At 36.6% G+C, this 25627-nt stretch overlaps 1 protein-coding gene across 5 annotated transcripts in view; it reads left to right on the top strand.

Moving 5' to 3' along the window:
• SNTG1 (syntrophin gamma 1) overlaps window positions 1-25001 on the top strand; it is a 121025-nt gene extending 96024 nt beyond the window's left edge. For all 5 annotated transcript variants that reach the window (XM_059672269.1, XM_059672270.1, XM_059672268.1 and 2 more), the window contains 8 exons: window positions 244-373; window positions 11127-11165; window positions 14776-14892; window positions 16289-16360; window positions 18874-19026; window positions 20520-20612; window positions 22367-22477; window positions 24515-25001. In XM_059672269.1, coding sequence (XP_059528252.1) covers window positions 244-373; window positions 11127-11165; window positions 14776-14892; window positions 16289-16360; window positions 18874-19026; window positions 20520-20612; window positions 22367-22477; window positions 24515-24673 — 874 coding nt within the window. In that variant the 3' untranslated portion in view covers window positions 24674-25001. The remainder of the gene's footprint in view (window positions 1-243; window positions 374-11126; window positions 11166-14775; window positions 14893-16288; window positions 16361-18873; window positions 19027-20519; window positions 20613-22366; window positions 22478-24514) is intronic.
• Window positions 25002-25627: the final 626 nt, after the last annotated feature.

Genomic DNA, 25627 nt, shown 5'->3' on the forward strand with positions numbered 1-25627 from the left:
ACTCAAAATGTCTTCAAATGTATCTGAATCTCAAGATGCTTTCTGAGAATTCAAAATTACATGTTATCTTAGTTTATCTTTAGTCTTCTATTTAAAAACAGATATTAAGAGAAGCAAACAAGTCTGAATTTGAAGCTGTATTTATATAGTTTGAGAGAAGAATTTTTCAACAGGTTTGATTTCAAGCTGCAAATAGATACATGAGATGACATTTTGATCTGATCTGTGCTGACATATCTGCAGGCAGAATGCTTTTCAAGTCATTGCTGTGGACGGGGTCTGCAGTGGGATCATTCAGTGCCTCTCTGCTGACGACTGCATCGACTGGCTGCAAGCAATAGCAACTAATATTTCAAACCTCACAAAGCACAATGTAAGTAGTGATTCAAGTATTACCTGGCCGTAGAGTTTCTCACGTTGGTAAATTTCTTTTAAAAATACACACACACGCACACACACACACACACATGCGCGCGCGCGCGTATATATAACTTGATACCAACTAGTTCATGTTCAACTAAGAAAATCCATCATGAAAGCTTTCTGGAATACTGACCAGAAAGTAGCCAGATGTATCAGTTCAAGAATACTTTCACACATAGGTTTCCATCCAGAAACGTGCTAAACATCTGCATTAGTTAAATAACTGAAAATATAGATTTAGCATGTAGTCACTTTATATATAAAATATATATATAGATATGTGCGTGCATGTGTGTGTTTGTGTGTATACAGAAGTATTCTGGAATGAAACAATACTAAATTTCAAGTATTGTTGATTTTCCTTTAGTGGCCTAGAATCACAGGTAGAAATTTTTGAAGTGGTGGGAGGGAGGATGAAAAGAGCTGGCACATAGCCTGAAGATCTTACCTAAGACCACACTGGCACAGGAGCAGTCAGAGATGTCCTTGTGGGAAATGGTAATTCGCACATTCGAGCCATACCCATATTATCAGGAGTGACTTCTCTACTTTTTCTCTGTCTTTCTACTTCAAACTTTTTTTTTTCTTTTCCCATTCCTGTCTCTTTATTATTACTTCCTTATGATTATCGCTGTTGATTAATAAACTTGTCAATCCTTTCTTCCCCTTACTTTTTGGGGAAGTATCGTTTAACAAAATATCTGAGACTATAAACCTCACTTCATTGAGTATTGGTGTATAGCATTTAACTTATTTGATTTTAATTACTCTTTTAAAATATATATTACATATTATCCATGTCTTAAACACTCCCCTCTTTCCACAACTCTTCTATGTCATGCTGGAGCATTTAAGAAATCTTAGGAAAAATTCAAAAGTCAAGCAAAAGTATGTAACTATTTTTTACCAACTCGTGAACATCCAGAACTCTTTTTACGTAAATGGCTCTCCAGATCCAAATTTATTTGCGCAGATTTTGCTTTGAAATCTGAAAAAGATTGTGGCAAATATTTCTTAAAAATAGGAAGACTGTCAGCCATTAAGGGCAGTGATGCGTGTCATAGATGATCATGCATAGATCTCCTGTGTGGATGCCTAGGGATTATCTGGGCATGAAATCAACAGTCACGGGGTATGTACATATTCAGCATTTTCTGGTAATGCCAAAGTTTTCCAAGATACTGTGAAATTTAAGGCTGACAGGTCTTTTTTCACAGGTCATATCAATACTTGGTATTATGCTACCTTTTTTAAATGTTTGTTTATTTGGTATGTTTAACCTGTGTCTCATAATAAAGTCAGGAGATTTTTTTCATGATGCCTTACTTGGGATATCTCTAAGCAAGGAGGCCTGGCTTGGGCATGTCTGTCTTGGGCAAGAATGGCCCTGCAACACTCAATCTTTGTGAATGTGGTGGTTTCATCATATTGGAATTACACATGATAACAAGAGGTATCAGAGTGACAGAAAGAAAAAGGAGAAGATCTCTGAGGATTACGCCTCTGATTCTCAACCCTTATTCCTTTATAGGGATGTTCTAGGGTTAAAGAAAAGACAGACACACCTTGTGAGAGTACGGACTCTGTATTTTATTGCATGCTATAATTAATTCTCCAAATGAGCCAAGATCTTATATTTATTAGAAAAAAATTTAAGAAGAATAGAATGTTAAACTTTTTCTCTTTACCTAGATCCAAATTTCCATTGACCACCCCAAACCTAGGAGTACTCATAAACACTGTTTCATGGGAATGTATGTTCGGTTAGAATGCTATAAACTAGAAAACAGGCATTTGAAAAGCCAGTACTTTATTTTAAACAGAAAGTGAAGATGTAAGTGTCTCTCTCCTCTGTAAGCACGAAGAAGGAAAAGCCACATTTTACTGCCTGTTTTTCAGCCTTGTGATCAGTGCTCAGCTTGACACTTAGGAAAGCAGACAATTCTCCTCTCTTTACTGTTTTAGGTGCTGAGAGAGCCACATGTCTCTTATGATAATGTGGCTCTTTTCTAAGTTACTTACTTGTTCTCTAACCTCCCTGTGATTATACTCTGATTGCATGTGCTTTTGATCTCGTAATCAGTTCTCATTCAAAATAATTATAAAATAAGTTAAAAATAAAATCATGAGCTTGCAATGATGTACTTGAAATGTCCTTACATATACGTAAGTGATGAATAGAATAAAAAGTGGAATATTAAAATCGTAGCTTTATAGGACTTAAAAATAATGAATCATGTTTTCATGTGTGGCCCAATTAAAGAATAGACTGAGGAGGAAGTTAAAAGTTATTTCTTTTTTTTAAAAAAAAAAAGGAAAATAAAAAACCAAACAATAAACAAACCAATACTAGAATAAGTGGAGCAATACACTACTTTTTAAAAAATATATATTTTTATTGACCTCAGAGAGAGAGAGAGAGAGGGAGGGAGAGAGAGAGAGAGAGAGAGAGAGAGAGAGAGAGAGAGAGGGAGAGAGAGAGATGGAAACATCAATGATGAGAGAGAATCATTGATTGGCTGCCTCCTACACGCCCCACACTGGGGACCGAGCCCGCAACCCAGGCATGCGCCCCCGACCAGAATCAAACCCTGGACCCCTCAGTCCACAGGCCAACACTCCATCCACTGAGCCACACCAGGTAGGCACACTACCTATTTTTCACTGTCTTTGTGCTCCAATCCCAGCAGTGATAATTCTGTGAAATAGGGAGATTTTCATACCTGTTTTACGTGAAACTTTCATGTGATTGTAGTTGCTATTTCAAAACATTTTTCCAGATGTCAGTGGATGGTTAAAATACTCACACAAACACATTTTAATTTTACTTTACCATTATTCAAGTGGCTCCAAAGTAGTTACAGTGCGCTTAGTAAATGGTAAATGGTAGAAAAGGCTGTTTTCAGGACTTGTCTTCACACGGTAAAGGGATGTGCCGGCAGCACTGGCTGCCACCGATGATTCCTGTGGATGGACTGTTGTCTGGTCATAGTTCCTCGTGTCCCTTATACATCGCTACCTGCCATAATGAGGTGTCTGATAAACAAGTGTGTTTTTGAAATAAGGCTTCTTCATCTAAATCACTGAGTGGCTTTCTAGTAGGCATCAGGTGGACAATACAGTGTCCCAGAGGGCCAGGAGAAAATAAACTGGAAGGCATATGTCAGACTGCAAATCAAGGCAATACATTGGGACACGCGCATATTGCAGGGCAATCGTGACTCTCTTAAGAACATTGTTACGTGTTTACTCTTCAGAAGGGACCATGGAAATCATCTTGCCCCACCTCCCACCCAAGTAAGAAATATTAGCCTGGTATGACTCACTTGCTTGAGCATCATTTCACCCACTGAAAGGCCGCCGGTTTGATTCCTGGTCAGGCCACATGCCCAGGTTGCTGTCTTTATCCCCGATTGGGATGTGGGGTGCGTGCAGGAGGCAGCTGATCAATGTGTCTCTCACATCGGTGTTTCTCTCTCTCTCTCACTCCCTCTGCCTTCCTCTTTCTCTAAAATCAATAAAAACGTATTTTTAAAACCCCCCAACATATTCTCTAAAAGAGAGAAATACCTCCTGCGAGGTTCCCTGCTGGGAGGTTCTCAATGTCACGAAAACCACTGCTTCATTTTGCAGCAACTGAACATTTGACAGTATTAGGAATTCTGCTTCTAATGAACAAAACTCTCTCATATCTCTCATCCATTTGTGCCAGTTCTTCCTTGGGAAAAAAATCATAATTTACTCCCTTCTTTACTTGGCAATTCCTCAAGTATATAAAGGCAAGTATCATATGCCACCATTCTTTTTTTTATAGTTATATCACTGTTTTTTTCCCTGGTCCTCATTGGGATGTCATCCCAGTCTTTCTCATCCTGGTCACTCACTATCTCTAGATGTTGAAGCTCTTTAGAAAAGTAGAGGATTAGTTACACCTTTAAGCTTTGTTACTGACATTACCACAATCTCGAGTATCTTAAAGATTCATTATTATCTTGGCATGAATTTACTGATTGTATACTATCTATCTATATATGGAAAACACTCATTGATGTTATATTTATTATGATGAATAAGCAAAGTTTATGATTTCTCATTAATATTATATCCTATTAGCAGTAGTAAAACATTCAAAGTTTAAATGTGTATTTTTATCTAAATACACTTATCATTTAGAAATCCTAGTTCTTGTATTGATTGCACCAATTACAAAATACTTAATGTGAGGCAAGCAACGCATACTAAAGCCAGTTGGGCAAAAGTTTAAAAGGTTCTTAAATTTTCCAAGATTGAGATTCTTACTAGGTAACCAGAAGATTCAAATAATATGTTTCTGCAACTGCTAAATACCATAGTTTATAATCCCCATTTTTGAGAAGTATGCCCTACAATGGAAATGCAAATAAAATATTTAGGATATTAGTAACTTAATAAAAATTATGAGGGTACTAAAGATATGTTTTCTTTTTAAATCTTGTTTCTTAATGTATATAGTGACTTTCAGAGTGCAGAGTAAAAATAGGAAAGAGGTATAACATTATTATGAAGACACCTAAAAAAACATAACTCCAACCAAATGATCAAAATTGAACTCAAAATTTAGTCATGTTGACAGTATCTTAATATGATATAGTAAAAATATTACTTTACCCCTGTAGGCTTCCTCCTACATTTCATAACCTTTGTTGTGCTATGAGAAAGGCATCAAAAAAATTCCAATTGATGAAGATACTACAAAATACCTGATCAATAAGTCTCAAAATTGATGTCATGAAAAACAAGGAAAGTCTGAGAAACTTTCAAAACCAAAAGTAGCCTAGGAAGACATGGTGACTAAATGAAACATAGTATCCTGGATGAGAATCTGGAACTGAAAAGGATATTATTTAAAAACTAAAGAAATCTTAATAAAGCATGGATTTAGTTAATAAAAATGCAGTGCTTTGCTATTGGTTCATTCATTTTAACAAATCTTCCATGGTACTTAAGTATAAGATGCTAATAATAGGAGAAACTGGGTATATGTTATATGGAAATTGCTATTTTTGGAAAATTTCTGTAAATCTAAAATTTTTAAAATAAAAAATTTATTTAAAATATACATAAGTGTGTATATATGTGTATGTAATCTAAATGTATGTATACATATATTTACCTTATATATAGTTACATTAATGCCAGATATGGACATATTTTTTTTAAAATATAATTTTATTGATTTCAGAGAGGAAGGGAGAGGAAGAGAGAGATAGAAACATCAATGATGAGAGAGAATCATTGATTGGCTGCCTCCTTCACACCCCCTACTGGGGATCGAGCCCACAACCCAGGCATGTGCCCTTGACCAGAATCGAACCTGGGACCCTTGAATCGCAGGCTGACACTCTACACACTGAGCCAAACCGGCTAGGGCCAGATATGGACATATTTGGAGATCATTGTCAGCTCCTGATTTATTGATATACTGATTCAATAAATAATTTTGAGGGCCTACAGTGTCAATTTGGTATGAGTCAGCACTATAATTTTAAGCAAAAGTGGATAGTTTTTTGCCCTCATGGAACAAATAGTCTAGTGAGGAAGGGAGACATTAATTAAATGATCACACAAGTAAATGTGAAATTACAACTTTTATAGATAACATAAAGAAGTGTTATGAGGGGCTATATCTGTACTAACTCAGAAATGTAAGGACAGTTTCCTCAAGTTGATATATAAACAATGAGTAAAACAGTTTAATTGGTGGGAGAAGACATGTATATAGAGGTAGCAGTACGGATCTCTACAAGAGAAAAATTAACAGACTTAATCACAATAATGAATCTCATTTAATATTAAAGTTGCCATTGATTGTGGGTAAAAAAATGTTTAGATAAATAATAAGCTTTTAAATATAAATTTCTATTCTTTAAGAACAGATTATTAATATGGTATATACTCCTCCTGTATCTGTGGCCTTCAATGCCCATTCTCTTATGAAATAATGATTATAATAGATAGTCTGTTTTATTTTATATCCATCTTAATAAAATAAGAGAATGTTGATCCTGTGGCATTATGCCAAACTACTGAAACTTTTAATGCTCCAGGAAATATGTCTCCAAGTTGTTGAATTAGAGACTTGCCAAATAGGGAGCGTCTAGATATATTCCTAAAATAAATGGAAACTATAGAATCATTAACACCTGATCACTGAATACCAGTGCTGAATGGAAATGGTGATGGAATTAGATGAATAAAAGTCATTAAGAACAGGTTGAGCTCTGGCTGGTATTGCTCAGTGGATCTGTTGCAAGTTCAAATTTCGGTCAAGAGCACATACCTGGGTTGCAGGTTTGATCCCCAGTACAGAAAGCAATCAATCAATGCGTCTTTCTAACATCAATGTTTCTCTCTTTCTTCCCCTCTTCTCCTTCCCTTCCTCCCTCCCTTCCACTCTCTGTAAAAAAATAATTTAAAAATCAATGGAAAAAATATCCTCAGGTGAGAAGTAACCAAAAAAAAAATCTCCTGTAACTCCAAAATATATGCGATATTAATGGAATAAGTTAGAAAACTATTTGCACACACAAGATATGGTAGAAAAAAATAAATATTTATTGAAGATTTAGGTAATATAAAAAAAACTAAGATCTGTATGGGTGGGTTGGGAATATAAGTAAAGATTCATAAAAAGGTATTTGCAAAATGTGCCAGACCTGAAACTAGACCGCAGTATAATTTCAACACACTCTCTCGTCTGATGAGTCAAAGGCAACTGAACGTGATGCTTTTGCAGAGTAACTTAGCAATGTTGGAGAGTGGTATCAGCGTTGACATGGAGTCCTAGCTTCTCTAGTCACCAGTTATGTGACTGCAGCTTTACATTCTTCTTCATAAACAGACACTAAGTTAACTTCAGTCACTGTGAAGGGAGTGCTTTAAATATTTTGGTCTTTCAATGATGCTAAAACATTTGGTCTTTCTTTCCAGTTTCATTCTAAATTAAAAGATTTAATCCATGAACCATCAGTACATGGCAGGATCAATTAATTTATTGTGAGGGTGCTCGTCTTTGTTTTGTCAAATTGTCACTTGAGATTTTGAAAGAGTTTTTTGAGTAGAGTGTTGGTAATACTGGACAGAATGTCTGATGGTGATTAGATCATTCAGCAGATAGAATTGTTGATAAGCCAGAGAAGTGCACCTCAGTTCCCTCATCTTTAAGAGACTGAGGAAGCAGATAAAATGCAAAGCTATATTTCAGCTAGTGTTTCATGAATCCCACTTTTCCAACCATTATTTACTACGACAGCACTAACATAATCTTCTTCCATATATATCCTATGTACTCATTTTCTTTATTGGAGTGGAATATATGTTACTTGAAATGTGCTACTTGTGTGTGCATATGTATGTATGTAGATAGATAGATAGATAGATAGATAGATAGATAGATAGATAGACAGATAGATAGGTAGATAGATATTTAATGCTTCTATCCTTAAAGGTTCATTGAAAATTGGTGTTATCTGAAATGAGAATGTGTAATTTGCATACGTAAGATTCTCCAAATATATAATTCATATTTTATTATGTGAAAGAGCATAGACTCTCTTTCCCATATGTGTGTATCAATTAAGAATGTTTTCAATGACAAATAAGAGAAACCCTAAGGACTACTGGAGAAATAATTGGTTTTGTCCTCAACCGACAAGTATTCTGGATGGCGGCATTTGCTGGCTTTCCTTCAGTGGTTCTATGAAGCCACCAAGGACCCATCTTGTATCTGTTCACATTATTGCCCACCACTACCCTTAGAGTGTTGGCTTTCACCTGATGTTTGCTACCTCATGGCCACCCAGGGGCTACAACACTTTTGAACATCACGTCAGTGTTAAGAACAAGAAAGAAAGCGAGTAAGAATAAGTAGCATCACCTACATCTCTTCCCTTTTATCAAGCTAAGATAAAGGACTAAATAATGAGAAGTGTCTCATTCTTCTGAACTCAGTCCCGTGACAATCCCAGCAGGAGGGGACCCAGGGCAGTAAAGTGGCTAGTCTTTACCTTCTGTAGCGTTTATAGCGGGATATAATCAAGAAAAGAAGGTTGCAAATAGCTTTTTATTCAGATAACCAAAAATGCCTACCACACGGCTTGATACTAAAGACGTATTAATCCTAAAGAAAATGCATAGATAATACCCTCTCTGATTTTTATGGGACCATCATAGTCCCTCAGGATTTACACACATACACACAACACACATTTAATCAGTCCTTTGAGTTTAGTCAGCAAATACTTCATCTATCTTCCTATATTTTACTCATTTATCTTCAGAAGTGAAAAATATTTAATCCATGGAGATCTGAAACAATAGATGGCAAAGACTGGCAAGTGGAACAAATGGATTATTTTTCTGTTTGTGAAAAACTAAAGAAAAAAAAATTTCTATTATATCTGCCACATTGAAAAGACTTGACACATCTTGCAGTTCAATTGAAAGTCATGAAAAAATCATACCTAGCAGAAAGGAGATTTATGGAAAATAAATGAAGGCCTGTGGTTAGAGGTTGCAGAATGTGTTTCTAACAGACGTGCGTGTCATTGCAGTAGATTTTTTTTCTTTTATCACTACTGACATTTCTGAGTCCTTATATCTGCTTTTTAAGGCGAGCATGTTGTTCATTTCTGCATTGTTTTTCCTCAGACACAAAAATATGAATGTGAGACATGCGGTTGTCAACCATAAATGGGTAACGGAGTAAAATCAAACAGCTGCAGTCCGTTACTTACGTCATGATAAAAGGAAGGGAATGTTTGGAATTAGATGCATATTTGGACAATCATAGGTTTGTGACTTGCACAATTAGAGTTTATTTTTGGCAGTTTATGTCAGGGAGCATTTCAGCAAAATAACTAACCTACTTTGTCTCTTGGAAAACTACTCACTGAAAGTTAAATGATGTTTGAACATTTTCTTGATATTGGCAAATATTAGCTGGTTTTCATTTGCACAACCTAAAACATCTGCTTTGACATTAACTGAATGATGCAGTCAAAATAAAATGAGGCAGTTTTTTAATTATAATAAGCCTTTAAATCTTTTTATTTGTTTGTTGGTTTTTAATCCTCACCCAAGGATATTTTTCTATTGATTTTACAGAGAGTGGAAGAGAGGGAAAGACAGGGAGAAACATTGATGGGAGAGAAACACATCGATTGGTTGCCTCCTGCACACGCCCTGACCAGGGCCCAGGCAAAGAGCCTGCAACAGAAGTACGTGCCCTTTGACTCGAGTCGAACCTGGGACCCTTTGGTCCGCAGGCCGACACTCTGTCCACTGAGCCAACCCGGCTAGGGCTAAATGAGGCAGTTTTACGGGACACAATTCACATGCACCCTTGATCCAATTGGGCTTTGCTTGCCTCATGCATCCCTCTCTTCCCATTAGACCTCATTCTTCCTTTCTGGCCAGTTCTTCATGTTACCCAGTCTCAAAGCTACAGAAACTGTGCAAAAAGCATAATTCCACCAAGTATTCAATACAGACTTTTTGTTTGGTTGGTAACAGATGTTTAGGGGCCTGCTCTTTCTGTCTGCATCTCTACACTTTCCTCATTGTAGGTGATGACACCTGTAGTTTTAGCTATTTCCTTAGCTGATTCCTCACCAGACCAAAACAATTTTGAAGTGATTATTGCAATGTAAGAGAGACATGTTTTTTCCCTTGCTGAAATCACATAAATATTCTCATTTTTTCTGTTATATTTTAAAAGAGAAATATCTTGCCAATAAGTCTGGTCTTATGATGGGCCATTTGATGATTCTCCAACTTCGTCCACCGTATTCATTAATTTCCCATGATCTACAACTTTAAAAGGAAAAAATAAAATAATTCGATTAAACAACTTATAAATGAAAATAGTCTTCATTAATCTGATATAAGATTATACCATACAGAATTAGCATTTTGTGTTTCTCTTAGAAAAGCAATGAAAAATTATCATTAGTTTTAACTAATACAAATTCTGAACAATGACTGTGTAGCCTAAGGTCCTTTATCTAAGTCTCATATTCATTTTCATTCAGTTTTTGGAGCATTTTACATAACTTAGAACAGAAGGAATTCTTGTTTTGAGGATTTATTTTAAATTCTAATAAAATGTCACTTACTAAATTGTCTGGAAGTCAATGTTATGCTTTATGTGGGATTCTGACTAAAAATATTTTGACACATTTTCTTTATCCTTTAGTATTTAAATACTCAATTTCCCCTGTTCTCAAGTGTTAAAGCAAATTGGAAATAATATGATTTCAAAGTGAAAATATAAACTACAGAATATTACTCTTTTGTTCTTGGTAGGTAATTATTTAACGGTGTGTGGAAGCATAGGCATTTGGTTTTTCATAAACAACAACAAAAAATTAGATGGAAAGCTTTTTCAAAATCAACAAAGCCTTCTTTTTCTTTTTTGTGTGACTTACTGCACAAATGAAGTTTGGTTCTCTCAAGTGGTATCATAATATTCATTAACATTTTTCATATGAAATTTGAAAAAATTTTGATAGTAAAAATTCTTTTCCTTTATGACTGCTGTTTTAGATGCAATGACTTAATTGTGTCAATGTATATTTACTCACTAAATATTGATTCTCAGAAAATTTAGGCAATCTTGTGTCACCTTTGTTGTTCTTACTTTTACTATTTATTTATCATTGCAGATTAAAAAAATCAACAGAAACTTTCCTGTTAACCAGCAGGTAAGATGGAGAAATATTTTAAAAGTCAAATTATATATTTCTTTCATTGTTTTTATTATAGAAGATAATCTGGATTAAATTTAATTTTATGTGGAAATAATGTGTACTATTATTAACTATATTCAGGAAAATAAATAGTTTATTAGATTTCTTTCATGTTATGTGATATATTTAATCACATTAAAAGCAGTCTGTAATACTATCGACAATAAAAAGTATATTAAAAAACTTTTCAAGTAAACTAAGTGAACACTATTTTTTATACAAATTATATTATTTAAATACAATGTCAAAGAGCATGGAGAGCAATTTACATGAAATAGTTTTACTGTATCAACATTTAGGAGTACTTTACATAAATAATCTAAATGTTAAAGAGGATTTTCACAATTTGCTGCCTGTATTTAAAATGAGTCTGAATTAATGCATAGAATAAAAATAATGTCTGATTAATCAAGCAAATAATTTAGTTGACTTATAAGACTAATAATTGATTATAGGACAAAATAAGTTGATTATAGAAAATAATAACGGATTCCCCGTACCATTTTATTATGCTAGAATTAAGCGTTGTATTACTTTCCTAAGCATACTAAAAACATTAACTCAAGTAAGAAAAGTAAGTGAAAGCTCAGTGTTTTGACTCATGTCATTGGTATATCAAGTTTGAGCTCATGTCTTCTGCGTGCACTCTTCCTTCCTTGCCAAGTTGTGTTGTCTTAGTAACTGGGTTCCAGGTTCTACTTCCTCCCCCTCTTCCCGCCATGGTCCCAGCTCCTGACTACCTAGCTTCCTTCTGTCTCCTCCCCTCTGCCTAATTCTCCTCCTCCAGATAGAGATATGGGGAACTTTCCGTCTGTTAAGCCTGTTCCCAGATGTTCCCTCTGTGAGACCTTACACAATCTCATCTAGAACATCAGACCTTTGCAGTACTCTGTGTCTCCCTTTCCCTGTGCTCTTTAAAAAACAACAACCTGTTTTCTTGGGACCGCTTATTCTTTCTTATAGCCTATATTCTACTTCTTTCTTTTGAAATGCACAGTCACTCAAAGTGGAGCCTAAGTTACATTATTGCGTTGTATTTAATTCACGGCTATATCCCCAATGAGTATAACATTAGGGATACAGCAGTCCCGATGTCATCTTGTCTATGTGAGAAGGAAAAATGTTCAGGTTACCAGTCATCTGGAAATGTCGCCTTTATATGCAGAGAGCTGGGATGCCATTATATCTGAGAGAGCTCTTTGCCGAGCAACAACCAAAATCTTTAGTGTTAACTCTTTAATTGTGAGTCAGGATGGCCTAGGGTCATTTTATTTGTCAGAGTAATGCATCTCAGAGGAACAGTGTTTTCCAGATAGCACCGACCCATGTTGCTGGACAATAGCCATCCTACTTCCTGTGAACACACTTGGCCCCCGCTGCCAAGTCAACCTGCTTTTATGCGCTGCCCGTGGTGCCTCTTCTTTCTCTCCTGATTGCCAGTCTCCAGAATTCCCTGGCACAGTCCCAAGCTGCTTCGTTCCCGCGTCTTGAGAGAAAGCCTTTAGGGCCAAGCCTCGGTGGTGACAAACCAGAGTGATTGCCATGGTCCCCCTGCGGAGGGCTTTGTGCTGCTGCAGTGGCTGGCTCAGCAGTGGTTTTCGGGGAAGCAGCTGGCAGGAGGGAAAGGAGAGGGTTTTCTACAGCTGAACACAAATGACAATAGGCTCAGCTGTCAACGCATCACCACCATCTGCCCCCTACCAACAGCGAAGAGCGCTTTCTGCTTGTTTCAGAGCGCTCGGGGTACGTTCAGCTCACTTTGTAACTTCTCTTCCATGTTTAGCTCTCCTTTAAATTCCCTTTAGTATGATTTCTCTTAGAGAAGTATTAACAAAGCAAAAGTCTTGTAACCGCCTGCCTTCCCCTCAAAAAAAAAAAATCACCTGATGAAACATTTGATCCAAGAGTAGGTGACTGACATTACAACACCATGGGTTCGGGCAGAGAAGAAATTTCCCCCGAAAGGACTGAAGGAGTGGTTTTGATTGCTTTACCCAGGAAAAGGAAGCAGGCTGGCCTCCTGGGTTGAGAGGGAGGGTGAACTTGATGCCAAGTAATGTCGAAGGCTGCAATGAGACATAGTCTGGCCTGTTACTTGAGCTGAATGGCCCCACCTGGTGGGAGTGGTGTGGACTGAAAGCAAAGAACAATGGAAGGAGAAAAAGGAATGCATTCACATTAGAAAGTGGGTGAGCCGATCCACAGTAAGGCTTCTCAGACTCCAGGAGGTAATGGAGCGGATGCTGTGGGAAAACTCCTGCGAGGTACCCTGTGGTAGCAGGGACCACCTAGTGTCACCGACAGATGTGTAGAGGCATGGTTCTGTCAGAACCTTCTGGGAGCTTTATCAAAAGCAGACAGATGGATTTGTTAGATGCTGTTGAGGTCGCTGTGTAAAAGGATAAGAGGCCAGGTGGAACATAAAGATGATGGTGATTTGGGGGATATCATATCTCCTCTCCCTAGAATTAGGGACTTGAGATTAATTCTGAAATTCTGCAAGGTGAGGAGTGCTGTGAGATGACAGTACCACTAAACCAGAACTCCTTGGTAAATATATATATATACACACTAGAGGCCCAGCGGACAGGTAATCATGCGCTCCTAGCTCGCTGCCCCGCCCTCCTCCGCTCATAGCTCTCCACCACTGTAGCTCGCGACCCACCCCACCCGCCGCAAGAGCCGCTGCTCGTTTGGTCGCGATGGTGTTATGGCATGACGGCCACGGGCCTTTTATGTAAGATATATATATAATTTTAGTCTCTTGCCTCTTGTAGGCATTTTAGATTTCTGTGGCCTTGAGAAACAGCTGTTACTCCAAGATGCTTTTAGTTGTAACATGTAAAATTCTACTAATTGTCTGTGTATACAAACACATGCCTGCCCATAAACACATGCACGTGTGCGCACACACACACACACACACACACATATCAAGAGGTAGAAAAATGGTCTTTTTAGTATGGAACTGCAATGGATTTTTATGCAGATTTTGTATACAGTGACTGTTAAATTCACTTAATTCCATGCTCCTCTTTTCAGCTATATATAAACTTCTGGCAAATCCTTACATTGCATTGCAATTTCATTTCTAGACATATGTTTTATTATTTCACAATTTCCAGTTACCTGCTATAATGTATGGACTAGTCGTCTAAATTTTGAACATATATTGAGTAAAGTCGTAGTTTTAATGTTTGGTTGATATCTCCAAGATCTGAATCTCTTATGTGTGTGTTCCCAGTTAGTAAAATGGAACTACCTGGTAAACAGATGGCATAAGTTAATGGATTCTATTACAAACACATATTTTCATAGTATGAACGGTAGAAAGTGAGAGATACAATGCATGCCAAGTTGGATTATGTAAACAAATAAACACTTGCAAATCCTTGTTAGTGGTTTATGTATACTTATTGAAGGCAAATCTGGTTCATGAGCTTTTGCATCAATTAATTTGATAATTTTATTAGAGCCTTAAGATGCCTTACCTAGAGGTAAAAATGCACATAATACCTCTAATCTGAGGCTTTTTCTGCAGTAATGACGTTCCATTTCCTTGCAGATCGTCTACATGGGTTGGTGTGAGGCCCGGGAGCAGGACCCCCTTCAGGACTCGGTGTACTCTCCAATATTTCTAGCCCTGAGGGGCTCATGTCTTTACAAGTTTCTGGCACCTCCAGTAAGTGTTTTTGTCCAATACTTATTTTCCTATATGTCACAGCAGAGTGACATCGAGTTAACAATAAAAATAGCATGTGGCCATTATTTTTGAAAGTCAGCTACAGAGCAAAATTAGAAAATAGTCCAAATGTTTTTGTGCATATTTTGGTGAATATATATATTCTGTCGTTAAACATTACTTTATAACCCTTGAGAAATCTAGAATTTTTTTCTATTTAGGCATTTATGACAGGCAAGATGTTTATGTGGCACAAGTCTGTCTACATCAAATCAAGTATTTTTTATATCCTATATGCTAGTCATTGGGCGTTTTATTAAATATGTATGGGTATCTATTACACCTAATGTCTTGCTTTTGAAGCAGATACCTTCCATAATTGTCATTCTCAATAAACATTTATTGAATATAAATATCAAATGTCAGACCACTTACAGGTCTAATAATGGATAGGGCCTTGGAATTATCAAGTCTGACTTACTGCTATTTTGAATGTCTCTGTGTATACAAAGTTCACAACACCAGGAAGGCAGGTAAAAAAAAGCCATTAATATGTATATATTTTACTATATTACTACTATGAATAATTTCTTATGATTGGAAATATAGGTGTATGGTTTACACTTCAGTAAGTGAAATAATTTCACTGTCATGTTTGGTACCTTCATAATTTTCTAAGGTGTTCATATCTTGGAATGACTACCAATATAAATTACTTCTTTTTAAAACATTCAACTCAATGTCGCTATCTGGTATTCTTCTTTGTAGGGAAGGAGTGGTAAACTTTAAAAAAAAATGGTGTGTGAAATATAAATACTTATTATTGACTAGAGGCCCAGTGCACAAAATCATGCATGGGTGGGTGTTATCCAGGCCAACGGGGGGTGGAAGGGTGGGGGCGTGGGGGGTGAGGCTGCAGGTGGTTGGCTGGCCGGCCACGCCCCCAATTGGTGTGTTGGGGGCCGATCAGAGGCCATGCTGGCCTGGGTGGGGCAGGGAGCAGTCGGGGCCTGGATCAGTCTGGTTGGCTGCTACAGTGTGCATCATAGCCACTGGTCATTCTGATTGTTCCACCATTCTGGTCACTGGGCTTTTATATATATAGATATGTAAAGAATACACAATATTTAAAATATGTAAAGCTATTGGGCACGTTGAGATTGTTGCATGTAACATGAGATGTTTGCTGAAAGAGGAAAAAAATAGTAATAAAGCTTAGAAGAGAGGAAACCACAGCATTCTACATTAACCTCTATGAGCGTTATAACTAGAGACTCTATAGTACATATGTGACAGTTTCCCCTAGACCCAATAGTATATAAGTAACTTAACGAGGGAATAGGAGCTATTTTTCTAAAAAAAAAAAAATGGCGTATTACTTTCTTATCTTTTAAAGGTAACAACGTGGGATTGGACCCGAGCAGAGAAAACATTTTCAGTTTATGAGATCATGTGCAAGATTCTCAAGGTATGATCAATAGGTGCTAAAAATTTTAATTTTTCCTCAGCAAACAGTGGTTCAGCTCATAAGTAGAGTCTGAAAAGCAATGATGCATGATTATGAAAGAAAATATAAGATACAGGCAAATAAATTATATGTAGGGTGTCCTAAAAATGTATACATACACTTTGAATAATAATAAAGGCAATGTTTATGAAATACAGTTTATTTTCAAAATTGAGCTATCAGTGGTTAACACATGTATATATAATAGAATGCAGAGGTGTGTAGGCACCCTCATATTGGCTTAAATAATTGTTAAGCAGATTTTTCAGTTTCTCAATCTGGGGAGGAAACAAGGAGGAACTTGGCAGAAATCCATTGAGGAAGAAGTAGAAAGTGCAATTGGAAATAGCCTGAACTTAAACATCTGTTGTTACCATCGTTTTTGGCTAAGTAAAATATAAAAGAGAAAAATTTGGATATATTTGTTTTAGAAAATGTAGAAAATATAAAGGCATATGCAAAGAAAGCTAATTTGTGTGTGGTTTTTGTTTTTTTAATTATCAGGGTTAGATTATCTCTCTGAGTATGCAAAACAACATACAATTATTTTTTATCAATTAAATTTCTGTGCTATACATAAAATTGTTGTGATAGCAAATCATCCAGAATTCTTTATAATTTCAAATGGTTTCTGCAGCCATTCTAAATAAAGGAAATGGGAATACTTTATAAAAGCTAAATAATAATCTATATTCAGTTTCTGCTCTAGGGTCTTTAGGCTTGTTAAGGTTGACCTTGTTTATGTAATCAAGGAGAACTGAGTTCCCTGTACTTTATGTCAATTATTTCTCTTCCAGTTAAAGACTCAGTAGATTAGAAAATGCTGGAACATTTACAACACAATGAAATGTATCAAAAGTGTCTGAAAGCAGAGACAAAGAAACATGATTACCTCAAAAGTATTCATAATATTTTTCCCTATTGAATAATTCTAAATGAAAGCTAACATTTATAATAGCACAAAAGCTAAATAAAAATATAGGTCATTGCTTGATCATCACTGTACATGGGTTTAGTTTTATTGTGGGATTAACGGTAGAACAACTCTGATATGCTTGAATTTATTGTTAATAAAAAAAAAAGCTCTGGAAACTTCTAAAAGATGTACTGGTATCTGAAGAAAAAGAGATCATCCTCAATTTCAGTTAATAAAAATAATTACCAAAATGACTAATAAGATTGCTTTCTCTCTTTTTTGGGCGGGGGGAGGGGATTTTTTAAAATTGTTGATAGTATTACAGATGCCCCCCAATCTCTCCACTCCCCTGCTCCGTTTACTCTCTTCCTCTCAGCCCCTACCCCAGGCCAGGCCTTCACCACACTATTGTCTCTGACCATTGGCTATACATATATGTATATAAGTTATTTAATTAATCTCTTCCCATCTCCCCCCAACCTCAGATATGTCAGTCTGTTCCATGTAGCCATGTCTCTGGACCTGTTTTTTTCATCAGTTTATTATGATCATTAGATTCCACATGTAAGTGAGATCATGTGATACTTGTCTTTCTCTGACTGGCTTATTTCACTCAGCATAATATTCAACAGGTCCATCTATGTTGTTGCAAAGTGTAGAAGGTCCTCCTTTTCTACAGCTGCATAGTATTCCATGGTGTAGATGTACCACAGCTTTTTTATCCACTCATCTACTGATAGGCACTTGGGCTGTTTCCGTATCTTAGCCATTGTAAATAATGCTGCTATGAACATAGAGGTGCGCATATTCTTTCTGGATGGTATTTTGGGGTTCTTAGAATATATTCCCAGAAGTTGGAATCCTGGGCCAAAAGGTTGTTCTGCTTTTAATTTTTTGAGGAAACTCCATGCTGTTTTCCACCGTGGCTGCAGCCATCTGCATTCCCACCAGCAGTGTTCTGGATTCTCTTTTCCCCACATCCTCACCAGCACTTGTTTGTTGATTTGCTTGTAGCCTTTTTAGCAGCTGTGAGGTGAGGGCGCATTGTAGTTTTTATTGGCATCTCTCTGATGACTAGTACCGATGGGCATTTTTCCATATGTCTAGTGGCCATCTTTGTATCTCCACTTTGGGATGAGGTTTGTGTTGGTGTTTGTGTGGTGGGAAGCAGATAAAAGAACATAATAAGGAACAGGAGCCTTATTTAAGGAACAAAGGAGAGCCACTGAAGGATTTCAAGCACGAGGAGTGAAGCATTTGCCCTTCTAGCTCCAGAGTGAGATCGGATTGGGAGGGTGGAGGAGGGGCAAGCCAGGGGCTTTCCAGTGTACGATATGATAATCCACCCTTCTGCGTATTTCCTTGTATGCTCATCATCCCAAGTTTAGTCTCCTTCTGAGCAGTGACCCTGTTTCATGAAGGTTTAGTGATATTGTAGCGTCTAATCGTTACGACGGGCGCCTCCAACCGCGCATTAGTCGACACCGACTTAAGGTATGAGCTTGTCAGCCATCTGAATTGATGCTGGCCAGCCCGTGTAACTCCAGGTTTTCATCAGGACAGTGACCTCCTGGACCAGCGCAGACACTGTTTCACGGTGCAGTCCGAGTCCGGGGAGGACCTCTACTTCTCGGTGGAGTTAGACTGCGACCTCGCCCAATGGGAAAGAGCCTTCCAAACAGCAACGTTTCTGGAAGTGGAGCGGATTCAGGTGAGAGTCTGTGGCATTTGAGGATCTGGGACATAGCGAGGCATGCCCCCTGGCTTCGAGTTCTCACAGAAATCCAAATTAGCATAACACCACCATTTTTGGAATCTTGGCCTCCTTCTCAAACACATTCGATAATCAGCCATTGTGATTGAACGAATAGTAATGCGGCTCTGAAAAACATTTTAATTTCTCTACAATTTGATCTCTCGGGGCTATTTCCTATCACTCCTCAAAAACATATTGGAAATTTTCATTAGAATCAGTCCCGCTTTAAATCTAAAATGAACACGCTCTGATTTTAATTATACTTCCCAAGGCTGTTTCCTGTTCTGCAATCATGACCACCTAATTTCCCGCTGAATGGCTTCATTCACTCAAAATGCTTTTTCTTGCTAGAAAGCCTTCCCTTCATATCTACCCTCCAAAACTACACCCAAGCTTTGAAACTTCTTTCATAGGTCATATCATCTGTGAAGATTTTGCTGATTTCCAGTCTACCCTGCCCCCTGACTACCACTACTCCTTGCACAACAGTTCTATTCAGTATTACTTGATTTTGTCACCAATATTATTTCCATAGCTCTGCTCACAGTCTCATAGTGGAGTGAAGTGTGCGTGACATTGCTCACACTGAGTTCTAGTTTGCTTGGGATATTTTATCCATCTACCAACTGAAGTACAATGCATGTTATACATCATAAGTATTCAACAGATGCCTATTAAATTTTATTTCTTAAGCATGAAGTTATATCTAGATCAAACTTCATAGAATCTTTAGCCTCTCCAATTTGTAGAACCATGAAATGGAACAGGCTAAGAAACATTGGGCCTGTCTCAATTTGAAAAGTCACCAATTGTTGATTTCTGAAGAATCACTCTGTTTATACAAGTAATAGGCAAGTGGTCAATATCTTTGGGAAACAGGTTGTGTCACATGGGTGAACTGATAGAGACTGTGAAGGTCAAGATATTTTTTCGTTGTTGTTTCTGCCTTGGTTACAGAATCTGTGTTTGTGTGCCTGAATACTCTCTCTTTAAATAATGTCTATAAAATTAACATACCAAGAAATTTAAGTAACACCTTGATCTTTAATAATCCACTTTTGGCTGAATGAAAATGCAGGGATAGTTAGTTGGAGGACATGACAACTTAATCTTGCCTACACCTAAAAATGTTTGTACCAGTTTTATTGCAAATATATAGATAGTAAGAAAAGTCAGTGTGGTACATGATAAAAACAATCTTTTTAAAAAAGACTGGAAACTTGGTCCTGCATACCCCTTGGCAGGTCAAAAATCACTTGGATTTTTTTTTTAATTAACATTAGGATCTTGATAATACTATCTTCCTTACACGATTACTGCTGATAATATTAGCTGTTATATAAGAACGCATTACAGAAGCTTTCACACAGTGTTGGATAACTATTAGCTATTAATACTGATCTTGGATCAATCACATAAAAAGTAACAGTGTTCTCTGTTCCGTCTAGTGCAAGACATATGCATGTGTATTAGAAAGTCATCTAATGGGACTCACGATCGACTTTAGCACAGGATTTATCTGCTTTGATGCTGCGACAAAGGTAATGAGTTCGGGTCAGCTCTGAGAACTGTTCTGCGGACATTTTAATTTAAGAATGATTGAAATAACTTTGAACTCCTGTCAGCATTTTAATTATCATATGTCAAATATACGATTCTCATTTTTTGTTAATAAAGGTTAAATTATGCTTTAACCTGTTTATAGAAAACAAAAGTTGAAAATTGTAATGAAACAAATGTGTTGGCACAGAACACTAGAACTATATAAATTGAATATATATATATGTATATATATATGTATGAAATATATATATTCATTTTTTCTCTTTTACTAAAGCTATGGCCTTATATTGAAAAATTTTCCTCCTCAAAAACATTTTTTGAACAAAATATTCCTTTGTTTATTTTTCTTTAGCAACCTCTCTAATATCAAAATGGGAAAAATATATTTTTAGTTTTATAGGTAATATGTTGGAATTATACCAGTAGAATGGGGGAATTTGAGTGTGAAGTTTCTGGCCAAGGAGTATAATCCTTGTAAATACTTCAAAAGGTCTTGTACTGTCTGATTGTGTGCCCTTTCCACAAAGGTTATGTCTCTGGAAGGGATGCATACTGAATGATGAAGGGCACCTTCTGAGCCAGACTTAATCTCAAATATCTTCAAGATAAACTGACCCCTCCCCACCGCTAATCTCCTCCCAGTACTGGCATCACTGCTGCACTTTCTGACTTGGGGCTCTGGCCTCCACATAAGCCATTCTTCTTCTTCCCATAAGGACATACATTCTGTAGATCCACCCCACTTTCTTCTATATCAAAGAATGGTCTAAGAAATAAACTGATACATTCCTTCTCCCTCATTTAAGGGCTAATGACAATCCTCTACTGCTAAGAAAATTATCAGTAATATATCATAATGAGATATAATGAGTTTATAAAATGAATTTATGTAATATATAATAATGAGACACAATGACCTTATAGAAAATGAGCTTATATGATATAGAATAATGAGGTATAACAAATTTATACAAAATGCCATTCACTTGTTATCTATTTATTCACTAAAAATTTATTATTTTTCAAGCCGAGGTCAGTCACCACCTGTGCCCTGCCCCCACCAACCAGAATGAACTGCACATCTACATCTAATCTGTAGATGGCTGCTATTTATGCTGCCTTGGAAGTGCCCAGGGGAGGCCACGCTGCAAACTAAGTCCGGCTGCAGCTAGTGCTGGGCCTGGGGCCACGGAGTGAAGGGTATGGGGCACTCTGAGGCCAGATGCTGCTTGTTTGATAAATTTTAGAGAAGTCCAAAACATGAGCCGAGAGAGGCCATTTGTAGGAACTTATGATTATTTTATTTTATTCTTTTTAAAGTGTGAACTTTTAAATTACTATTTATTTTGAGTGGATTCTGAAGATACAATGCCTACAGAATTTTTAAGTATTTTTTAAATTGTTGTAATACATTTTAATATAAAATTTCCCATTTTAGCCATCATTAATTGTATATTCAGTGACATTAATTTGTACTGTTTCCAAAACTTTCCATCACTCCAAACGGAAACTCTTTAAATCGTTAAGCAATAACTTCTATTTTCCTCAACCCTGCAGAACAGGAAAACAAAAACAGCCAGGATCCAACCAAATGCTGTCTACAAGAGGCTGACTTTATATCTAAAGAAAGACACAAATGGGTTGGGAAAAAAAAGATGTAAAAATATATTCCATACAAATTGTGCCATAAGAGAGCTGGGTGACTTGCTTTTGTTTCTTTGTTCCCCTTTAGGCTGTACTTTGGAGGTATAAGTTTTCTCATCTTAAAGGCTCTTCAGATGACGGCAAGAGCAAAATCAAATTTTTGTTTCAGAATCCAGATACTAAACAGATTGAAGCAAAGGTAAGCCCAAGTTCATCATATAAACCATCTCTAACTACATTAATACTGTTAAGAAGCAAAGGAGAGAAAATTTAGAAGAATCAAAAGGCAAAAGCATATATTCCCTGTTTACCTTGAACTGTACCTTATGGCCAAAAGAAAAAAAAATTTAATGGTTAATTTTCACTGAAAAGCATAACTTAAAATAAATTTTACTCAACAATTATATTTCTTACTTTTAATTCCTTATGGGCTTTATTTGTATGACACTACAATAACATTCTAGGAACTAAAAAAATCACTATTTTGTAGTTTTATACACTAAATAATAATTTTTAAAAATATATATATTTTATTGATTTTTTTTTACAGAGAGGAAGGGAGAGGGATAGAGAGCTAGAAACATCGATGAGAGAGAAACATCGATCAGCTGCCCCCTGCACACCTCCTACTGGGGATGTGCCCACAACCAAGGTACATGCCCTTGACCGGAATCGAACCTGGGACCCCTCAGTCCGCAGGCCGACGCTCTATCCACTGAGCCAAACCAGTTAGGGCGACTAAATAATAATTTAAAATGCTTAAAAATTCTGATTCTCTTGTATCATTTATTCCATTTTTGAATATGAATAAAAATCCTTAAAGAATATTTTTATATCAACTCATATTTTCTCATGTTATGTATTAAAATGCACGAATGAATGATATTTTTGCTTTTCTTCATGCAAATTTTTAGTATTTTTAACTATATTAACTATGTTGTTTTAACTTATCAAAAAGATTCACTACTTTATTTTTTAGGAATACATATATTTTAAATATTCAAATTTTGAATTATTTCCATTATTTTACTATGGAATTCACAATAACAATGTTTGGGTTGGAATGAATTATAAATGTAGTATTCCGTTGTGGAAGAATGGGTAAATAATAAATACCAAAGTGAGGGTTTAATTGTCCGTGGGCTTGCCATACAGTGACTGCATTATGATGAGGTGCATTCTCTTGACACCTACTTTGTAAAGAGTTTTTATCATACATGGATGTTGAATTTTGTCAAAAGCTTTTTATGTGTATATTGAGATGATTGTGAGTTTTATCCTTATTTCACTTCGCATAATGTTCTCGAGGTCCATCCATGTTGCTGTAAATGACACGATTTCATCCTTTCTTATGGCTGTGTAGCCTCCATTGTGTATATGTACCACATCTTCTTTATCCAGTCCTCTGTCGCAGGGCACTTTGGTTGTTTCCATGCTTTGGACACCGTGAGTAATGCTGCAATGAACATAGGGGTGCATATATCTTTGCGTATAAGTGATTTCGAGTTTTTCGGGTATATACCCAGGAGTGGGGTTGCTGGGTCATATGGTAGCTCTACTCTTAATTTTTTGAAGACTCGCCAGAGTGCTTTCCATAGTGGTTATACCAGTCTACATTCCCACCAGCAGTGAATAACTTTAAACAACCAAGTACAACAATTAAAATTATATGAATTTTAAATGAATGAAATGCATTATTTTTTGAAGCAGAACCATGTGGCTCCTAATGTCATGACCACTCATATCCCTTTTCTTTCAGTAATTCATATTCAGTGTCCTTTGACAATGAATAACTTATTCTAAAAAAGTAGTAAAAAATGTTTTCTAAAATCATTCCAATCCAAATTTATCATTTGACGTATGTACAAAGAAATAAAAATACTTTTAAAGTACTCCTGTGGTTCTCTTTAGTTACATTTTATCAAGAATAAAGTTTTAATCAGGCCCAATATATTTTTATGCAGCATTGATCACTCCTGAAACGACTTCAATGAATGATAGTATGCTTACTCCTTCACGTTCTTAGATCACCATGATAGTAAACCTGCAATATATATTAACGTTACATATTGAACAGAAATTGAACAGTAGAGTTGCCATGCATTCGCTATAACTGGTGATAGTTAAGTTTATTGCACTTGAAGAAAGTCTATTATCTACTTGTATGGTTTATGATCCATTTTTTAAGTAAACTTTTTATTTTATCTTATCTGACCCGTGTCTGTTTTCCTTTCAGGAGCTGGAGTTTTCGAATCTATTTGCCGTTCTTCACTGCATTCACTCGTTCTTTGCGGCCAAAGTAGCTTGTCTGGACCCTCTCTTCTTAGGCCATCAAGCTACTGCCTCTGCTGCCGCCAGTTCTGCTACGATGAGCAAAGCAAAGTACACGACTTGACACCCTGAGCTTTGTGTGGCCACTTACCATGACCGTGTACATAGATGAACAGCTTCCTCATTTTAGACCGTGGAGAGACAATACCATCATCAAGTCAAACGGGAACTTGAGCAGGAAAAAAGGGATCGCCAAAGCATTTCTCTGTTGGAGGCCGCGGTGAACAGTCCGACATGAACAGAACAGCTTGTTCTTTCACTCGGCTGACTGGTCACCAGTACACGGCTTTCATCAGAAGTGGAGAGAAAAGAAGGAACGATGTGAATTGTGTAAGTAATGTAAAAATTGTAAATTCTCTATAAATAAAATAAAAATACCGATTAAAGGGTTACTTCTGTATTTTAGGATATTTTGTGTACAGAATACATGTTGGTTCAGATCACAAACTAATGCCCTATGATTACATCATGAGTGACCGAAAGGAGGCAGAAAACCTATGGCAGCAAGGATACTAGCATGTGGCGGGGGTAGGGGGGGCGGGGGGGAGGGGGCGGGAAATCTCATCAAAGGAAAAAAACACTTTAATTTGCTGATGTAGATTTCTCCTTGTGTTATCATTTCATGATTTGGCACTGACACTCTGATTCCATCTTACTGTAAAATGTTTTTTTTAAGAATTGCAAAAAGCTAGTAACATTGACCTGTGATAGACACATTGTGAGATGAACTGTTTCCTCCTTGGGGCACTTATACTGAATGTGTTATTCACGGCCAGCGCCAATCAAATATGCCAAAATGTGTTAATTTAATTATGAGTGAAGGCAACATTCCCGAACATCTTCTTCTGTCTTTCACTGAAGGAGATTTACATTTTACCTAATGGAATTTATTTTCCAATTAAAGTTTCCTAAACTTTCAGCGACCCCAAAATTTTCTAGAAAAAAAAACTGTGGTGTAAGGAACAATTCTTTGTAATCCTAATCCTAGCTCATTGTAAGCTAAAATGTTTCTAGAAAG

Source organism: Myotis daubentonii, chromosome 17, assembly GCF_963259705.1.
Source record: "Myotis daubentonii chromosome 17, mMyoDau2.1, whole genome shotgun sequence".
Taxonomy (NCBI): domain Eukaryota; kingdom Metazoa; phylum Chordata; class Mammalia; order Chiroptera; family Vespertilionidae; genus Myotis; species Myotis daubentonii.